At 34.2% G+C, this 16889-nt stretch overlaps 1 protein-coding gene across 3 annotated transcripts in view; it reads left to right on the top strand.

Annotated features, from left to right (window-relative positions):
• Positions 1-5066: 5066 nt before the first annotated feature.
• Positions 5067-16889, top strand: part of rap1gds1 (RAP1, GTP-GDP dissociation stimulator 1) — a 48108-nt gene continuing 36285 nt past the window's right edge. For 2 of the 3 annotated variants that reach the window (XM_051898759.1, XM_051898757.1), the window contains exons 1-3: positions 5068-5436; positions 10739-10849; positions 13220-13342. In XM_051898759.1, coding sequence (XP_051754719.1) covers positions 5433-5436; positions 10739-10849; positions 13220-13342 — 238 coding nt within the window. In that variant the 5' untranslated portion in view covers positions 5068-5432. Of the gene's footprint in view, positions 5437-10738; positions 10850-13219; positions 13343-16889 lie in introns of all 3 variants that reach the window. The other variant, XM_051898758.1, reaches the window with a different exon arrangement.

Below are 16889 nucleotides of genomic sequence, written 5' to 3'. Positions count from 1 at the left end.
CAACTTAAAAGGCGTCTTGTGACGATGATAAGCTAGGTATCTCATAGCGACAAAATGCATGAGGTTATTGATGCACAAATCATTCAAAAATCTTCTTTGTTTAATTATGGGAAGGGCTAAGCTCATGTTAATTTGTGCCTCATGCTCACAAGCTGATATATAGTCACATTACATTGTACGACACACTTGAATGGAATTTTCTTATCAAAACGCGTGGTGCTCCTCCAAATATTTCGCGACACAATAGTCATAAATCACCCAGTCTTTCGATGAAGACGTTTATTCAGTGTTTCTGAGTGGATTTACATACATTTAAAGTTTTAAAATTATCATAAAACAGAGTCTTGTGCTATGAAATAGATCTCTCTTTTGAATATATATATATAAAGAGTCAAAAAGGGTTTTTAAGCATCAAAAAATAAGTGTAATACAGCTTTGGATTGTTTTTGTTTTTTTTCACTACATCAGAATTTAATTTGTTTTTTTTTTTCTGAGCAAAAATTAAATATCATACATTTTTACCATGATTTACAGAAGACACCCACTAAAATGTCATTCAGTGTAACAATCTTGTCAGGGATATTTACAAAAAAAAAAAAAAAAAAAGTCTATTTTTCTGAATTACTTGTAATTTTACATTTTGAAACTTTGCCACTATAGGTTTTGCCCATTTGTCAGCAATTTTTATTTTTTATTTTTACTCATTTAAAATGCAATAAAATTTAGTATGCTCACTTATTCTTATATATTTTAGTACAGGTCAGAATATGTATGCTATTTCAATTTTTACATAAATATAAGTGTTACACTGAATGACAATGGAACATTATTTCACCCACATTTTGACATTTTATTCCCCCAAAACTTATTTGAAACCTTAAAAGTAGACGTTTTACTTCAATTTAATGTGCTTTCTATGTATATAAAATCACTTTTGTAAATTTCTGTTGATGCGGACATCTAAATGTCTTTGACCCCACATACATATATATACATATATTACTAGCAATGGCAAAGTTTTTTATTTGCTCTATTAGTGCAAGCGTATTCATTCGAAAGACTGGGTGATTTATGAGGCTATTATTGTCGTGTAATATTTGGGGGAGCAGCATGAGTTTTGATGCGTTTCTCTGTCTGTGCCTCTTGATAACCTTTGATCAGTCGATTATTGCAGCTTGACCTCTGATTTATTTCGTCTCTTAAGATTGTGAGGAAATAAACTATTGGAATTTAGAAAGCACAACACTGACATCACACTCGTGCTGTTGTTGCTAAGCCACGTAATCTATATTGGTATATAGTTACAGTAAAAATAAAAAAAAACTTTCTCTCAATAGTTAAACATTACAAATCTTGCCTTTTTTTTCATATGTACTGTTTGTTCAGATTAACAATTAACACTCAGTTTAAGAGAAAAGCACGTTCATACATTTGCTTTCTTAAATACCCTCCTGGCAATAATTTATGACAAACTTTTTTAAATTCTAAACGAGTCTCTAAAGATATTACTAAAAACAAATATTAATTTCTTAAAGCAAAGGTGCAAAATACAGAGAAAACAAGGATTTGTGTGCTTTTTGTGAAAAAGAAGTGTGCTTAATTGTATTGAATGTGCAGTTGTAGTTGTAGTGTACTTCAAATACGTCAAATGTCGGTTAAAATAATACTTATGCCTAATTGCAGATAAGATAAAATTAATGACATAAAAGGCAGCTTAAAGAGATAGTTTACCCAAAAATGAAAATTCTGTCATCATTTACTCACCCTCAAGTTGTTCTAAACCTGCATGCATTTCTTTCTTCTGTTGAACATAAAGGAAGATATTTTAATAATGTTGGTAACCAAACAGTTGCTGGTCACCATTGACTTACATAGTATGGAAAAATATACCAGAATCTGTTTGGTTACTGACATTATTCAAAATATCTTCTTTTGTGCTCAGCAGAAGATATTAATTGATACAGATTTGCAACTTGAGGGTGAGTAAATGATGAAAGAATTTTCAAATACTAAATTACAACTTCATCATTACAAATGTGTAATTAGAAATATAGCCTATGACATACACTGTAAAAAAACAACAACAAAAAAACAGAAAATAACAGAAAAAGTACTGGCAGCTTATTACCCGGACATTATTTTACGGACATTTCTGTTAACCCTAAAACACAATGCAAAGAATTTCAAAATACAGGTAAACACCTGTAAAAATAAATATGGAAAATGTGTATATGTGCATATTATTTTTTGTAATAAATACTCTTTTTAAGAGTATGCAAAAGTGTACTTCGTTTTCACAAGAGTCTCTAAAATTTAGATTTTAAAGGGGACCTATAATGCCCCTTGTCACAAGATGTAATATAAGTCTCTGGTGTCCCCAGAATGTGTCTGTGAAGTTTCAGCTCAAAATACCCCACAGATCATTTATTATAGCTTGTCAAATTTGCCCCTTTTTGGGTGTGAGCAAAAACACGCAGTTTTTGTGTGTGTCCCTTTAAATGCAAATGAGCTGCTGCTCCCGGCCCACTTTCCAGAAGAGGGCGGAGCTTTAACAGCTCGTGCTTTGGTTGCTCAACAACAACAAAGCTGGAGAATCTCACGCAGCCAAAATGATGATTGTCAGTAATGGTGTTCAGCCTTACATTGTTCAAACCGGAGTCGGACACTGATGGAGAGACTCAGGAAGAAGTTAAAATTTTTAGAATGCATCTGGATATTTCTGAATGGTTAGTGGATAAATTTAAGTAGTTGCTGTGGAGTTGATTCAACTCATCGACTAGCATGTGCCGTCATGTTAATCTTTTGTGCAAATCCAGCGTTGAATTGACCCTCGTTGTGAAGCAGTCTGGAGCAAAATGACTACATGGCAACAACACTCTACTACAACAACTCTTCTCTAAAGCAGCCCAACATGGTGTTCCCGGGGGCAGGGTTTATGTAAATTTTAGGGTTTGTGATGTCACCAACCCAGGAAGAAGCTCGTTGTAGTTCCTACCAGACATTTGTTGTAGTCCTTAAAAAGCAATTTCTGTAAAAAAAAAAAAAAAATCTCCCTTTGCATTGAACTTTGAGCGTTGTAACTTTGCAGATGCTCAAAGAGCAACATTACACACCAACTAAAGTTAAAAAAGTGAAATCATAATCAACCACCCCTTTAATTTGTTCAAGCAAAGGTGTAAAATGCAAAGAAATTCCATATTAGTTGCTGTGAGACACTATGGTTTGGTTATAAATGTACACTGACAAAGTACCAAATAGTAGCTCTCTTTTTTTGTCATTTGTACATATAGCCTACTATGGCAATAAGGTTTTTTTTTTTTGTACTATACAGCAATGCCATGTTATAGAAATAGCGTTTCAGATGAACATGGTAATTATTTAGAACCATATGTATCAAAGTACACCATTTAACAGTGCAAGTGCTGTGTGTGTGCGGTCAAAATATATACAAATATAACTCACCGTAAGCATTTATCTTTTTTCACATAACATATATAGGGCCTACTTAATACTGTACAATGCTGCCACCATGTGGTGAGTGCTGTTGTGGCACTTCGATTTTATATTAAAAATTCAACTTTTAGAACTTATGAGGACAGGCCATCACATTACTGCATTTTTTTAATTTTTATTTTTAATTTTAATTTTAATTTTTTTTTTGAGAATGATTGTACAAATGAAATGATGCAATAATTCACTGATAATACTGGTGAATATATCTATATTTAATATAACTTCTCATTGACCTTTACCAATGTGTCTGTTGTGTTTGCAACTGAAGATCAGTGTGCTTTGGTGTGAGAGCATTGCTTGCTCTTTTCTACACATTTAATTATGTAATTATGTAATTTTAATTTAAAATTTGATTTACCATCTTTATACGAAACTCTAAAGATATGTTTTTGTAGTATGTTTTATTTTCAGCATGAATTTGTAGACAAACTGAGGATGCAGTGTAGTATGAAATGTTTTTTTTTTTTTTTTTTTTTACATTTTAAATATATTCAAATATATGAGTTAAATTAAATATCACAACACTTTTTTTAAAAAAATTCTAACTTCACATAGGTAGGCCTACTGGTGTTTTTTTTTTTTTTTTTTTGGCATTAATAATTATGGAGGTGTTATTGGCCTACACTGTCATTCAAATCAGACATTAGGTCTATAATAGCCTATAGCAAATCCATGGATCATTAAAATGTAATTTTATCATCGTAATTTTATTCTCGGCCCAGTATATCGGGCATTATCTACATGTAGAACTGCAAATTGCTTTAAAAATTTACTTCACAAACATGTCCAGTAGAGGGCGTAACGTTATTATTTAGTGGTGTGGATAAAACCATTTGTCTTTCTTTTACCTGTTGTTTTCTTGTTTGACAAGAAATTACAATTCACGAATTCACGAGGCTAAAAGTGTGTTTATCTTAATAGCAGATATGTTATAAATAAAGCGTAGGCTATTTAAAATACCATTTTGTTAAAACATGGATAACTTTTCCAGCCAAGACATATGAATACATTTTAAGTATTGTCTAATGTAACTGTTGACTATATTGAAACTGTATACATTTTTTATGTTTTTATGAGCTGAATAATTAATGCAAAAACTCAAATGGGACGCAATAAACAGTCTTACGAATAAAACCAGTTACATAGTTAAACATAGCCATTGTGTGTCTTAAGAACCAGTACGAACAACTAGCAGTTAGTTGTATCAGATTCTACGTTTTTATGTAACTGACTTTAAAAAGTTATGAACTGTCTTATTTCGGCCCCTAATCGAAATAAAACGTAACAAACAAACAAACTTACTGACCACGCGATGGCGTAAAGGAATCGCTGATTTATTTATTTTTTTGTAACCGGCAATTTGAAACGAACCGTTCGAAAGAACCGATTCGCGTAAACGAGTCGGACTTCCCATTTCATTTTTCAGTTGTAAGCAACATGACTCGAACAACCCTCAAGGAGGCGTGGCTTGTTTTACTGACAACATAGTCTACCAATCAGCTTCCAGACAAGAACCTTCTGTACAGCTCACAAACCAATCAGCTGAGTGGAAGGCGGGGCGTCGCCGCTCTCGTCTGCTGTGCAGAAAATCAGACAGCTTGCTCGCTAGAAGGAAGTGCATCTGAAGTGGCACTGGTTTTATTTTGATGCACGTGAACATTCATCTCTTCGGATAAAATTACGTAATTCCCGACATCAGCACAGAGGGATTTAGCCCGGGTGTATGCATCTCCCCGGTACATCTGGAGCTGTAGAGGCTGTTTTCACCGGAGCAGCGTGGGTTAAGGTGGGCCTTGCCCGGATATCTGTCTGACAAGCGAACCAAAACCGATCCGGTACCCGCCTCAAGATAACCATCATAGTTAGTCCTCCAGAGACTACACTTGGAGACCGTTTGGACTATAACACACACTAGCCAGATGGGTAAGTAAGGCGAAACATGAAGATTTGCAGATATCTGGTAGAGAATATGAACTCTTGATCAGTATTAAATATTTACAAATGCAATACACATGTTAAACGCACACTAGTAAGTGTACGAGTAGCTCAGGCAGTAACTGATGGTTTTGAGCCACAACCAGAGCGTGTCCATGTTCAAGGCGTCACATTATGCGATTTGAACACAGTATGCAGAAACTCATCCTTCAGGGAGGCTGTGATGTAACGTTTCCATGGATTATTCACAACAGGACAACACATGCTCTTCATCCTGCATCCTTCATTTTTGGGATAATTATATTCTTCTGGCTTGGTGAGATGATCGCCATTGCCTGAAAACAGCTTTTGAGATGAGTATTTAAATCTGCTGGGAATCCAGGTTCATCCCTGCTACCAGGAAATGAAGTTCATATTTCTTAGACATCCCCAGTGCATCCTGGTGTTGTTTGATTGACAGCCTGTGATGTAATACTTGACACAAATATGTGAACTAGATAAATATCCCTGGCCTTTCTGTGCTCCTCAGTGCATGTTCAAATTATTAGAATGAATATGAACATGCAGTAGCAAGATGGTGAGTCTGCAGAGGTCAAGGGATATAACGTATACTGTGATCAAGGGATGGGCGCGATGTGTTGGGACAGTGATTCCCAACCTTTCAGTAAGGATCAAGTATCCGTTATGTGACAGCAAATCAGAAATGTGAACTAATATTATATGTAATCATTTAGCATTATCATTAATATTATTGTAGAAAGAAGAATCAACATAGTGGGTGGAAAACAGACACAAAGTTCCATATATATTCTGCTATGTTTGTTATGATACTAGGACTTAAACACATTACACACATAAAATTATGTCATTTATTCGCCCTTGTGTCGTTCTAAATCTGAATTTCTCCTGCAGAAAAAAAAAAAAAGAAGAAATATGTTGGTTTTGGTGACCATTGACTTCTATTTCATAGTCAGAAAAAAAAAAAAAATTCTCAAAATATCATCTTTTTATTTGACAAGAAAATGTCATACAGGTTTGGAACAACATGAGGAAATGATGAGTGGTGAACTATCTTTTTAAAGTTGATATGAAATGAAGGTTGCAACTGACTTTATTACCATATTATGATGTTTCTCTGAGTGAAATGGATGAAAAATATTTTATTTTCATTACCGATTTGCAAAGTAAAAAAAAGAAAGAAAAAAGAAGTATAAATTACATGGCTGAATTATTCAAAATAATACCAGTAACATGCATTAAGAAAAAATAAATAGGATCAAGTTTGATTTTATGCCAACTTATAATTCTTGTTCACTGCAAAAAAATGCTTTTCTTAGTATTTTTGTCTTGTTTCCAGTCAAAATATCTAAAAATTCTTAAATCCAGATGCTTTTACTAGATAAGTAAAATGACATAAGATATTTTTTCTTGTTTTCTGTTTGGGACAGAAACAAGAAACAAGATTTCAAACTGAAACAAGATTTTTTTTTTTTTTTTTACTCCATTTTGCTTGTTTTAAGCAAAAGCTCACTTCATTTTGATTTTTTTTTTCAGAAAACAAGAAGAAACATCTTATGTCATTTTACTTATATAGTAAAAGCGTCTGAATTTAAGAATTTTTAGATATTTGGACTGGACACAAGAAATACTACAAATAAATACAAACAATACTAAATAAGAAAAGCATTTTTTGCGGTGTTCAGTCTGTGAAAAGGCAGCAGTTACGCCAGAGCTGGTCGGTTTCTGACAAGTCCTAGAGAAACGACAAAGCTATATCACAAAGCAGAGTATCTGCCTTTCTCTTTCTGTCTTGTTTCAGCTCATTTTTCTGAATATCCTGATTGTTAAAGGGCCATTCCACCTTATTAATATTGCATAATACAGATAAGAAAACATGTGCTCTTACTTGTAGTTGTGTAAAGTAAGCAAATCAGATTGAAACTGATTTCGTACAGCAGCAACCTGTTTGTACCTGACTGAATGACTGAAAAATATTGCATAATACTACCCAAGGTAATTCATTTTGCTTGCATGCTGCTATTTCTGTCCAGTGTGATAGTTGCAGTATATATACACCCAAAAGCACAAGTGTGTGTTTGCTGAATTCAATCACCTTAACTGCAGTTTCTTACTTTAAATATATTGTAGAGAACATATGAATACTTATGTTTGAAAAAATAATTTTAGCTTTTTTGCACAATTTGTAATAAAGATTCACATTTTATATATATATATATATGTTAAACTGAACACAAAGAAGACAGCCATCTTGAGTAGAAAATTACATCAAATATTATAAAATCAGTTTATTTGCAAAAAAAAAAACATTGATTTTGTTATTTTTTTAAGGAACTTAGAGCTAGTATTAATCAGTAGTTTTGTAGTTGTTATGCTCTGTACAGGAGTATGATATAGTTTGTTTGCTGCTGAAAGTTCTTGAGATTTTTTGTTTTTTCTAGACTAAATATGCAGTACAAGTCATTTGTGATTTGACAAAGCAGCAGGAAGATTAGATTTGACTCATTGTCTCTGTTGGCCTTTCTCAACATGATTTGTTGTAGTCTGTTAATGGAACGAAGGCTTCACTTTGCTTTAACCATCCCTAGAGTGACAAGTGTATTCTAGAATCACCATTCATTCACACTTGAATTGGCTAAATTTGGCTTCTTTTCTTTAGTTGAACTTTTCTACCTAATAAAAGAGCTTCAAATCATGACAGATGTTCCTGTAAATCAAACAATAGAGCATGGTGCTAGCAATACCAAGGTCGTGGGTCCAGTTCCCAGAGAATGCAAACTTTGAATTAATGCATCTGTAGAATGAGTGAATGTAGTAGAATGAGTTTTGTTGGAGTCATAGCCTTAAAGGTGCAGTAAGTGATTTCTGAGAAGTGCTGTTGAAAGTGGATCAGACCGAGCACCACGACACACTTGTACCCAATCAGCAGTAGGGGGCGTGTCCACCCATGATGAGTGAGCTTTGGGAGGTTTGAAGAAAGACTGTAGAAAGGGAGATAGCTGAGAGACATTACAAAAGAGAAATCTCAGAGGAATATCACTGGAAAAAGAAGGGTTATGATCAGGCAAGAGCTTTAGGACCCGTGTTAATATTAGAAAAGCTTTCCAGCACTGGAGAGACTGAAGCAGGAAGGCCTGAAAATTAACGCAGAGGTTGCGTTTTTTCTGCTCCATACATGAGTAGCATTGGTTTTGCTATGTTTCACAGAACCAAGATATGCTTGTGTTGTAATGTTAGCTAACAGGACATGTTATGATAAAGAGACATTCACTCTTGCATTGGGTGTTTGCTCCTTTTGGGAGTGGAGCAATGAAGAGAGTGTTGTTTGTTTGGGTTGATTTCAAATATCGAAATCACTTACTGCACATTTAAGGGCAAAAGCTCTGACATACAGTGCAGTAACACCTTGGGTGCCCCAAGTTTAGGTCCCAATCCTATTCCCCTTTCTGCTCCCTCAATGCTTACTGTCTGTTCTTTTACTGTCCTAATGAAGGGCTCGACAATAAGCCTTGTCATGTGAGTAAAAAAAGTTACTTGTCCAGAAGGAAAAAAGCATTTTTGTTTTTGTGGTGTAAATGTAGTTTATTCTGTCCAAAGTTCTATGACTTCTTACTTACTTAAATCAGCATATTTGTGATATTTGCCACGTTATATTGATTTAAGGGGATTTTTTTTTTTTTTTACCTCTTATAAAGGGCATTTTCCCTTACCTTTTAAATGTATGCATCTTGTTTCATGTCAAATTCTTACATTTTATCAATAAATTAACTTAGAACAATAAGACATCTATCAAATTAAATCAGTATCAACAAAATCTATCTTTGTACTGCTGAGGTGACACAGATGCTGCATCTAACCCAACTGAATAAATATGTTATGAGATTTTCAATAAAATTTTCTGAATATACAAATATGAAATTTTGGGGGAAATGCAGTGATGCTTTAAAATATGAAACTGAACAAGTGACTGGGTCATTGAATCATTGACTCACCCAATCTGTTCAGAAACGCTAAACCATTCAGTAATGAAACACTGCTGTGTGTTGCTTGAACATGCAAAACTGTTATACTATTTGAAAGGCTTTGTTTGGAACTATTTTCGTTGGCGAAACAGAGCAAAAACAGTCAGTACTGTGTCTAAAATGTAACTCGCTTAATATTTACTAGTTGTTTATTGACCTCTTGTATTAAATCCCTGTCACAGATAATAAAATCAGAATAATTTTCGCCCAAACATTTTTGATGGCTGAAGTTTGGTGCTTCCATAGTTATTCTATTGTTAATCCATAGTGATTCAATTGTTATTCTTATAATCAGGCTACTTGCCCATTCGGGCAAGTAAAATGCTCATTCTCAAATCAATTTGTCCTTTCGAAAAATACAACCGTTAATGTGCTATTTTAAAAACTATTTTAAAAGTTCCTAATTTTGTTCTGGAGGTCTCCTACAATAGATTTTCATGTATCCAAGGTCAAAAAACACTTTAATTTTCTCATAATATACATTCCACATCACCTCATTTCTCACGGTGTCTGAAACAGTTGGTTTAAAGATCCGGTCTCTCTAAACCCCTCCTTTCCACGAGCCTACTGTGCTCTGATTGGTCACATGGCCAGTCTGTTGTGATTGGTCGACCGCTTACAGCGCGTTATGTAAACGAAACACCTGTTACCATAGCTGAAGTTCATCTCCTTAGGCTTCCCCAGTGCTTGATAAACAGTGATATGAATGATGCCGTCGGTTTTTCTATATAAATTGTCAACAACACGAATCAAACTCTTCCAGGCCTCATCTACAACTACAGTGTTTGAGGGCGGGTCAAAGTAGACATTGTTCGTGGGCAGCAGATGAAGACCATAGGCTGGCAATATGCAAATTTGTTACATTGTTACAGAGGTTTGTAACAGAAAGTGAGACTGGAATTGCTGACGACTCGTTTCGGCAGTTCAGAATCGAATCTTTCTTTTAGGAGACAATAAATTTATTTGTCATGCACTTTGATTTTTTTTTTTAAACTTTGCAGACCTTTTAGATTAACGAGCAGCTATATTATACACTTCATGAAATGTAATATTTGAAAAAGCAAAATTGAGGCACTTTTTTTATATATATATATATATATATAATACTTTAACAAGCCTTGTGTAGTTAATTGATTTGGGCTTCTTGAGAACACTGTACTTTCTAAACACAAGAATTTTATCTTTTCATAATTTTGTGCACTTGTAAACTATTGAAGATATAAAGCTGTTGGTTATTTCCCTTTCATCAGCAGATAACCTAAGCGAAGCCCTGAAGACGCTGAAGCTCTCATCGGCAGACAGCGCTTCAGACAGCGTCGAGGGCTGCTTGGACTGCCTGCTCAAAGCTTTGGCCCAAAATAGTAAGTCTGCATATCTTTTATATAGCTGTTAATTTTCACCATTCTTTAAAGCTGAAAGAATGATTGAGAAGCAAAGGGAAGGAACCTTGACTTAAGCTCAGGGCTCATATATCTTATATTCAGATTATCCAAGGATGCAGGATTGAATAAAATGAATAAAATTTTGATAAGGACCTTGCAGTTACTTTTTCTTTTGCTGTGTCACGTTGCTGTGATTAATGTTGCCAACTGAATAGAAAACCTCAATAAAAAATAAAATAAATGGAAAGCATCAGTTAAAATGCAATGGAAAGATCTCTCCATCATTATTCTTGCCAAAAACACCCATTTAGATTGGAAAAGACCTTCTGACTAAGTTTGATGTACCATTTAAGGGTGGGGTTACATTAAATGGTTTATATAACAATAATTGACCATTGTGGAAAATATTATAATTAGAATAATGGTGTGTTAGTCTCCATGAATGATAGAAAATAACAGAAAAGAAGTGGTAAATGCATGTATACTTTGTGATGAGAATTTATGTTTGTCAAAAAGTAATAAACACTGACTATACAGACTCAACAAAAACGAGGTAGCATATGTGGTTCAACTCATGGATGTTTAGTTTACTTTAATGCCTTTAAAGGGTTAGTTCACCCAAAAATGAAAATTCTGTTATTAATTACACACCTTCATGTCATTCCACACCCGTAAGACCTTCGTTCATCTTCAGAACACAAATGAAGATATTATTGATGAAATCCAAGAGCTTTCTGATCCCCCATGGAAGCAACGCGACTATTCAAGGTCGCACTTTCAAGGTCCAGAAAGGTAGTAAAGACATTGTTAAAATAGCCCATGTGACTACAGTGGTTCAACCTTAATGTTATGAAGCGAAGAGAATACTTTTTATGCGCAAAAACAAAACAAAAATAATGACTTTATTCAACAATTTCAGTGTTATTTTAGTATTATGCATTATTAAATTAAATTAATTATTGTTTTTATTTTAATTTTTTGTAATTGTGCTATGTGCTTTTGTCATATTCATTAGTTTTGGCTTTAATTTAATCTTATTTCAGTTTTGGTAATTTTAGTACTTCAACTTATTTTATTTCAGTTAGTTGCCAAGGCAACATTTCTATATATTTATGTTTTATTTCAGCTTTATTTTAATTAACAAAAACAATTTTTAATAGTTTTAATTTTTGTTAACAATAGCAACACAATAGCAACAAAAGATGTCAAATTTACCATCTACCTCAGCCATTGGGGAAAGTTACTTTTAAAAGTAATTGCGTTACTTTAGTTACTTTTTATGCAAAGTAATGCGTTATGTTACTTTTGCGATATTTTTATCTCTCCTGGGCTGGAATTGCTTGTTTGTTTTTTAATAACAAAAAAATAAATAAATAAAATAGAAGTTCTATTTTTGGCAAATGTAAAGGCCCTTTCACACCAAAAGTGCAAATGCAAAGGAAATGCAAATTCACTCCCGTACAGTAGAGGGCGTAGCTCAAACAAATCTTTTAGCTGTGCTGCCATTCTGGACTGAAGAAGAATAGGATGCAGGAGAAGAAAGAAGAAAAACACTCTTACTTCATCAATAAAAACAAAAAAAATGAAACACAAGTGTGATTGTAACAAAAGTTCCAGTTCAGGGAAGGAGGAGGCGGGAAAGTAAAGCGGCAGCCCCACACGGACGACTGCTGCAAAAAATAAAACAAAACACCAATATAGAATCCAGTCCTCTGTCGTCACTCCTTCTTTTATCCTTCCCGAGCTCCTCCGTGGGACTCGAGACAAGTGTGGTGCGCAGGTGATGCTCATTAGCACTCTTGCCACCAGCCTCGCTCCATTCCCATGGCTCTCAGCCCCGTCCTGCTTTCCACAGTGATGTTTATCTAAAGTCATTCTTGCTTATTAGTACAATTGAATTAGATCATCGAAGGACAGCAGCAAAGACATTGGTTCATAAAGTGATATTAAATATATAAAGTATATTTCTGTGATTTAACACTTCATTATTGCATGTTTGCGTAATATTCTGAGTTTGCATTTCACTGTTTTTATTCATTTTGAAAAAAAAAAAAATGAATCTGTGTGATGAGTAAATGCATGTTCACATTTAGTCTAGAACTACAATACCCATCATGTTCACATGTAACTCAGATATTTTGTTGTAAATTTAAAAGTAATGCATTACTTAATACTTGAAAAATGTAATCTGATTACATAACTCTCGTTACTTGTAATGATTTAGACGTGTGCTATCTCAATAATTCTTTGGGTCCTGCATCACTACTTGTGACTGAATCTTCAACCTTTGTGTTTCAGATCCTTTCGTAGTATCATATTATTCACTGATGTTCCTCACTCTGTTTTCAGATGTTGAGACTAGTGAAAAGATCCAGGAGATGGGTGCTCTTGCCATGATGCCCGCTCTTCTGTCTGCGCAGAACTCATGTACACCAAAAGTAGCCAACATCATTGCAGAAGTGGCCAAAAATGGTAAGTGCTTCTATATCACCAGTCATCTTGGATTACTGACACCTAGTGGTGTGAATGCAGCGTCAAGATTTCAGTTAGCGATGGCATTGTAGAAATACACTAAAAGCAGTTAGACAATTAATACTTATTACCTAAATAAAATGATCTCAACATGGCAGCCCCCATGAGGCGACCCGCTCAGGGTTCATATAATCGTCAACTAAAACTAACACCAAAAAGAAAACATTTTCATTATTTGAAATAAAATAAAATATTAAAAAATCAAACTTATTTTGTTTTAGCTAGTTTCTTAGGCAACATTTCTCATTTTAAATGTGATGTAATAAAATAACTAAAATAATATTGAAATAAAAATGAATAAAAACTGTACGGACATATTTTAAAAAACAAAATCAAAGACTAATAAAAATGACAAAAACACAACAAAATTACTAAAACTTTAACTAAAATTTTAAAAAAAAAGGAAAATATAACGATAAAAAAAACTAATTCAAAATATTAATAAATATATTCAACAATGCTAAAATAACACTGGACCTGCTCCTTGTAAAATGAAACTAGACTACATTTTGTGTGTGTGTTCATGATTTTATATGTATTTTCCAAAAGTACTGTTCAGTTCTTCAGGGATAAACTTTTTTTTTTTTTTTTTTTTAATGAGAAAAAAGTTACTGAGTGAATCCTTAGGAAAGATAGAGATAATAAAATAACTGGTAATAATCTGTGTCTTCATCTCTGTGAGTTCAGAGCCTTAATATTCTGTCTTCATTTTCACTGGCCTTAGTACTAGTCTGTAATATCATTCTTAATAGAAACCTGTTTAATAACATTTTTAAATCAGTTTTTGCCCCTCATATGCCTGTTTGTTTGTCTCTGCTGTTCTCTGATTCCTCTTCCCCAGTTTCACTGATACTGCAGTCGAGTCTGTGTCCATTCATGCGTGTCATGATTACTGCTATTGGCAGCGTGAAGGAAATGATAACCTCGTATGTAAGCTATAAGATCAGTGCAGCAGAACCAGTCGATCTCAAAACAGACAGATTAAAATTGAGTTGAATCATAAACACGCTGCACTACGCATGATGCAATCCTGAGATATGCAGTACTCTATGAGAAAATAAATAATTTTCCTGCAGTAAACACTTTAAATTTACAACTTATGATAAAATTTAATTATCACAATTCAACTAGGGCTGCAACTAACAGTTGTTTTCATAATTAATACATTAATTATTGCTATAATTGCTTTAAAAAGATCCTGTATTTTATTTGTGGGAATGCATTACTAACAAATGTAAGTGTATGAATGTATGCTGTACATGCTGTGGAAAAAAGGAATTTAAAATACAAACATTGCATGAAATATAAATTTAATATAGGTTTTCTTGTTAAAAAAGAAATACCTCCATTACATGATTTAATTATAAAAATGATTATTTCCTTTATAAGTTTTATTTTTTTTAATTGTTAAGGTCCTGATTTCAATCTGATTACTCTGTCTGTGAAATGTTTTGTAATATATTAAAGGGACAGTCCACCCAAAAATGACATTCGGTCATTATTTACTCATCTTTGAAACACAAATGAATATGTTTCTAATATTCTATCATAATTTTCTGTCCATCCATTGAAAGTCTAGGTAAACAACATTTTCAAGCTTCAAAAAGTACATCGTAAAAGTAATCCATATGAATTGAGCGGTTTAATCCAAGTCTTCCAAAGAGAAACACTCATTTTAATTGATAAACCTATTTCATTCTTAAATAAAATTGATTAACGCACATACATCGAGCTCATCAAATATGGTCAGTGAAAGCTCAACCATACTTGTGGCCAATGAGGTTTTTTCTCATACGTACATTTCACCACACTTGTCAAAATGATTAATGATCTGCTTATTCTGGACAGCTTACTAAACTTATATTGCTCGTTCTGAGTGCGGCCTTTGATACGATCTCACATAACATCCTCCTAGACAGGCTGGTCTCCCTGGGAGTTACGGGCACCTGTCTGTCTTGGTTTAAATCACATCTTTCTGGTCGCACTCAGTTCGTACAACTCAAATTTTAGATCTGAGCTATCGCATGTTACCATTGGTGTTCCCCAAGGTTCAGTCTTGGGGCCTCTTTTATTTATTATTTACTGCGAGCTATTGGACATATTTTCAGAAAGTACGGAATTCTTCCATACCTAATTCAGTCTTTCCTCCACTTTCTCTATCAAGGTGTCTAGCTGAAATTAAAAACTGGTTTTCATTTAATTTCCTTAAACTTAATAGTGATAAAACTGAAGTTCTTCTTGTAGGCACAAAGTCTAATCTTGCAAAATCTGATAGTTTCTTTGTGACTATTGACCCAGTCAGTAGTTTTTCCATCTTCACAGGTTAAAAAGTCTGGGTGTTGTCCTTGATAGCACCTTATCCTTTTTAAATCACATTAATAATATTATTCGTTCTGCCAATTTTCAAACGTCTTTGTCCTTCTTTGACAGTGGACTGCACTGCTACTCTTGTACATGCCCTAGTTATTGTAACTCTCTTTTCTTTGGTCTTCCTTCTAAAACTATACATAGACTGCAGCTGGTCCAGAATTCAGCTGCACAAATTATCTTTAGAATCTCTTCCATAGAGCACATTTCTCCTGTTCTTCACCATTTCACTGGCTTCTGGTTAAATATCGAATTGATTTCAAAATCTTGCTTCTTACCTACAGTACAAGGCTCTTAATAATTTAGCTCCTTCATATCTCTCTGATCATCTTCAAATCTATACTTCTGCACGTAACCTTAGATCCTCTTCATCAATCTTTTTAGTCCAACCACATATTAGTCTAAGAAGTATGGGTTTTAGGGCTTTTAGTTATGCTGCCCCTCATTTGTGGAATGCCCTTCCCCAAGACATTCGTAACAGTGACAGCCTTTCCACTTTTAAATCTTGTCTTAAAGGGGACCTATTATGCAAAATTCACTTTTGCATGGTGTTTGGCTAAAAATGTGTGTTGGCAGTGTGTGTACACAACCACCCTATAATGATAAAAATCCAACCACTCCTTTTTTTTAATCCCCATAAATCATAAGGAGTGTCTCAGAACAAGCCGTTTGCAGGTTCTTGGCAATGTGACGTCACTTTAGCCACAGGTCCCGCCCGCGAATGTTGACAGACACTGCCGTTTTAACATAGAACCGCCATGAGCGAGTTCACAGCGAGTTGTACACCGTACGCCATTGCTGCACTGATGAGAATGTCTCCCGAGTGTTTTAGGTGTTCTGTAGCCGGATGGATTAATCCACATAGCTCTCTCCATTTACTCCCTAAATCTGAGCCGCTGAAGACGAGGTGGATTAATTTTGTTTTCGAAGAAAATTCTCCCTCAACTCTACCGAAATTCGTTTATATATATGCGAATCATTTCACACCGGACTGCTTTGTGAACGAATGTCAATACAAAGGGACAATACAAAACAGAGATTGTGCTAAAAAATTTGTTACTCAAGGATAGATCAGTACAAACTGTTCGTGATCCAGCTTACAGTCTCCAGAGTGATACTG

This window comes from Ctenopharyngodon idella, chromosome 7 (genome assembly GCF_019924925.1).
Source record: "Ctenopharyngodon idella isolate HZGC_01 chromosome 7, HZGC01, whole genome shotgun sequence".
Classification (NCBI taxonomy): domain Eukaryota; kingdom Metazoa; phylum Chordata; class Actinopteri; order Cypriniformes; family Xenocyprididae; genus Ctenopharyngodon; species Ctenopharyngodon idella.
This window is presented reverse-complemented; position numbering and strand designations above follow the sequence as displayed.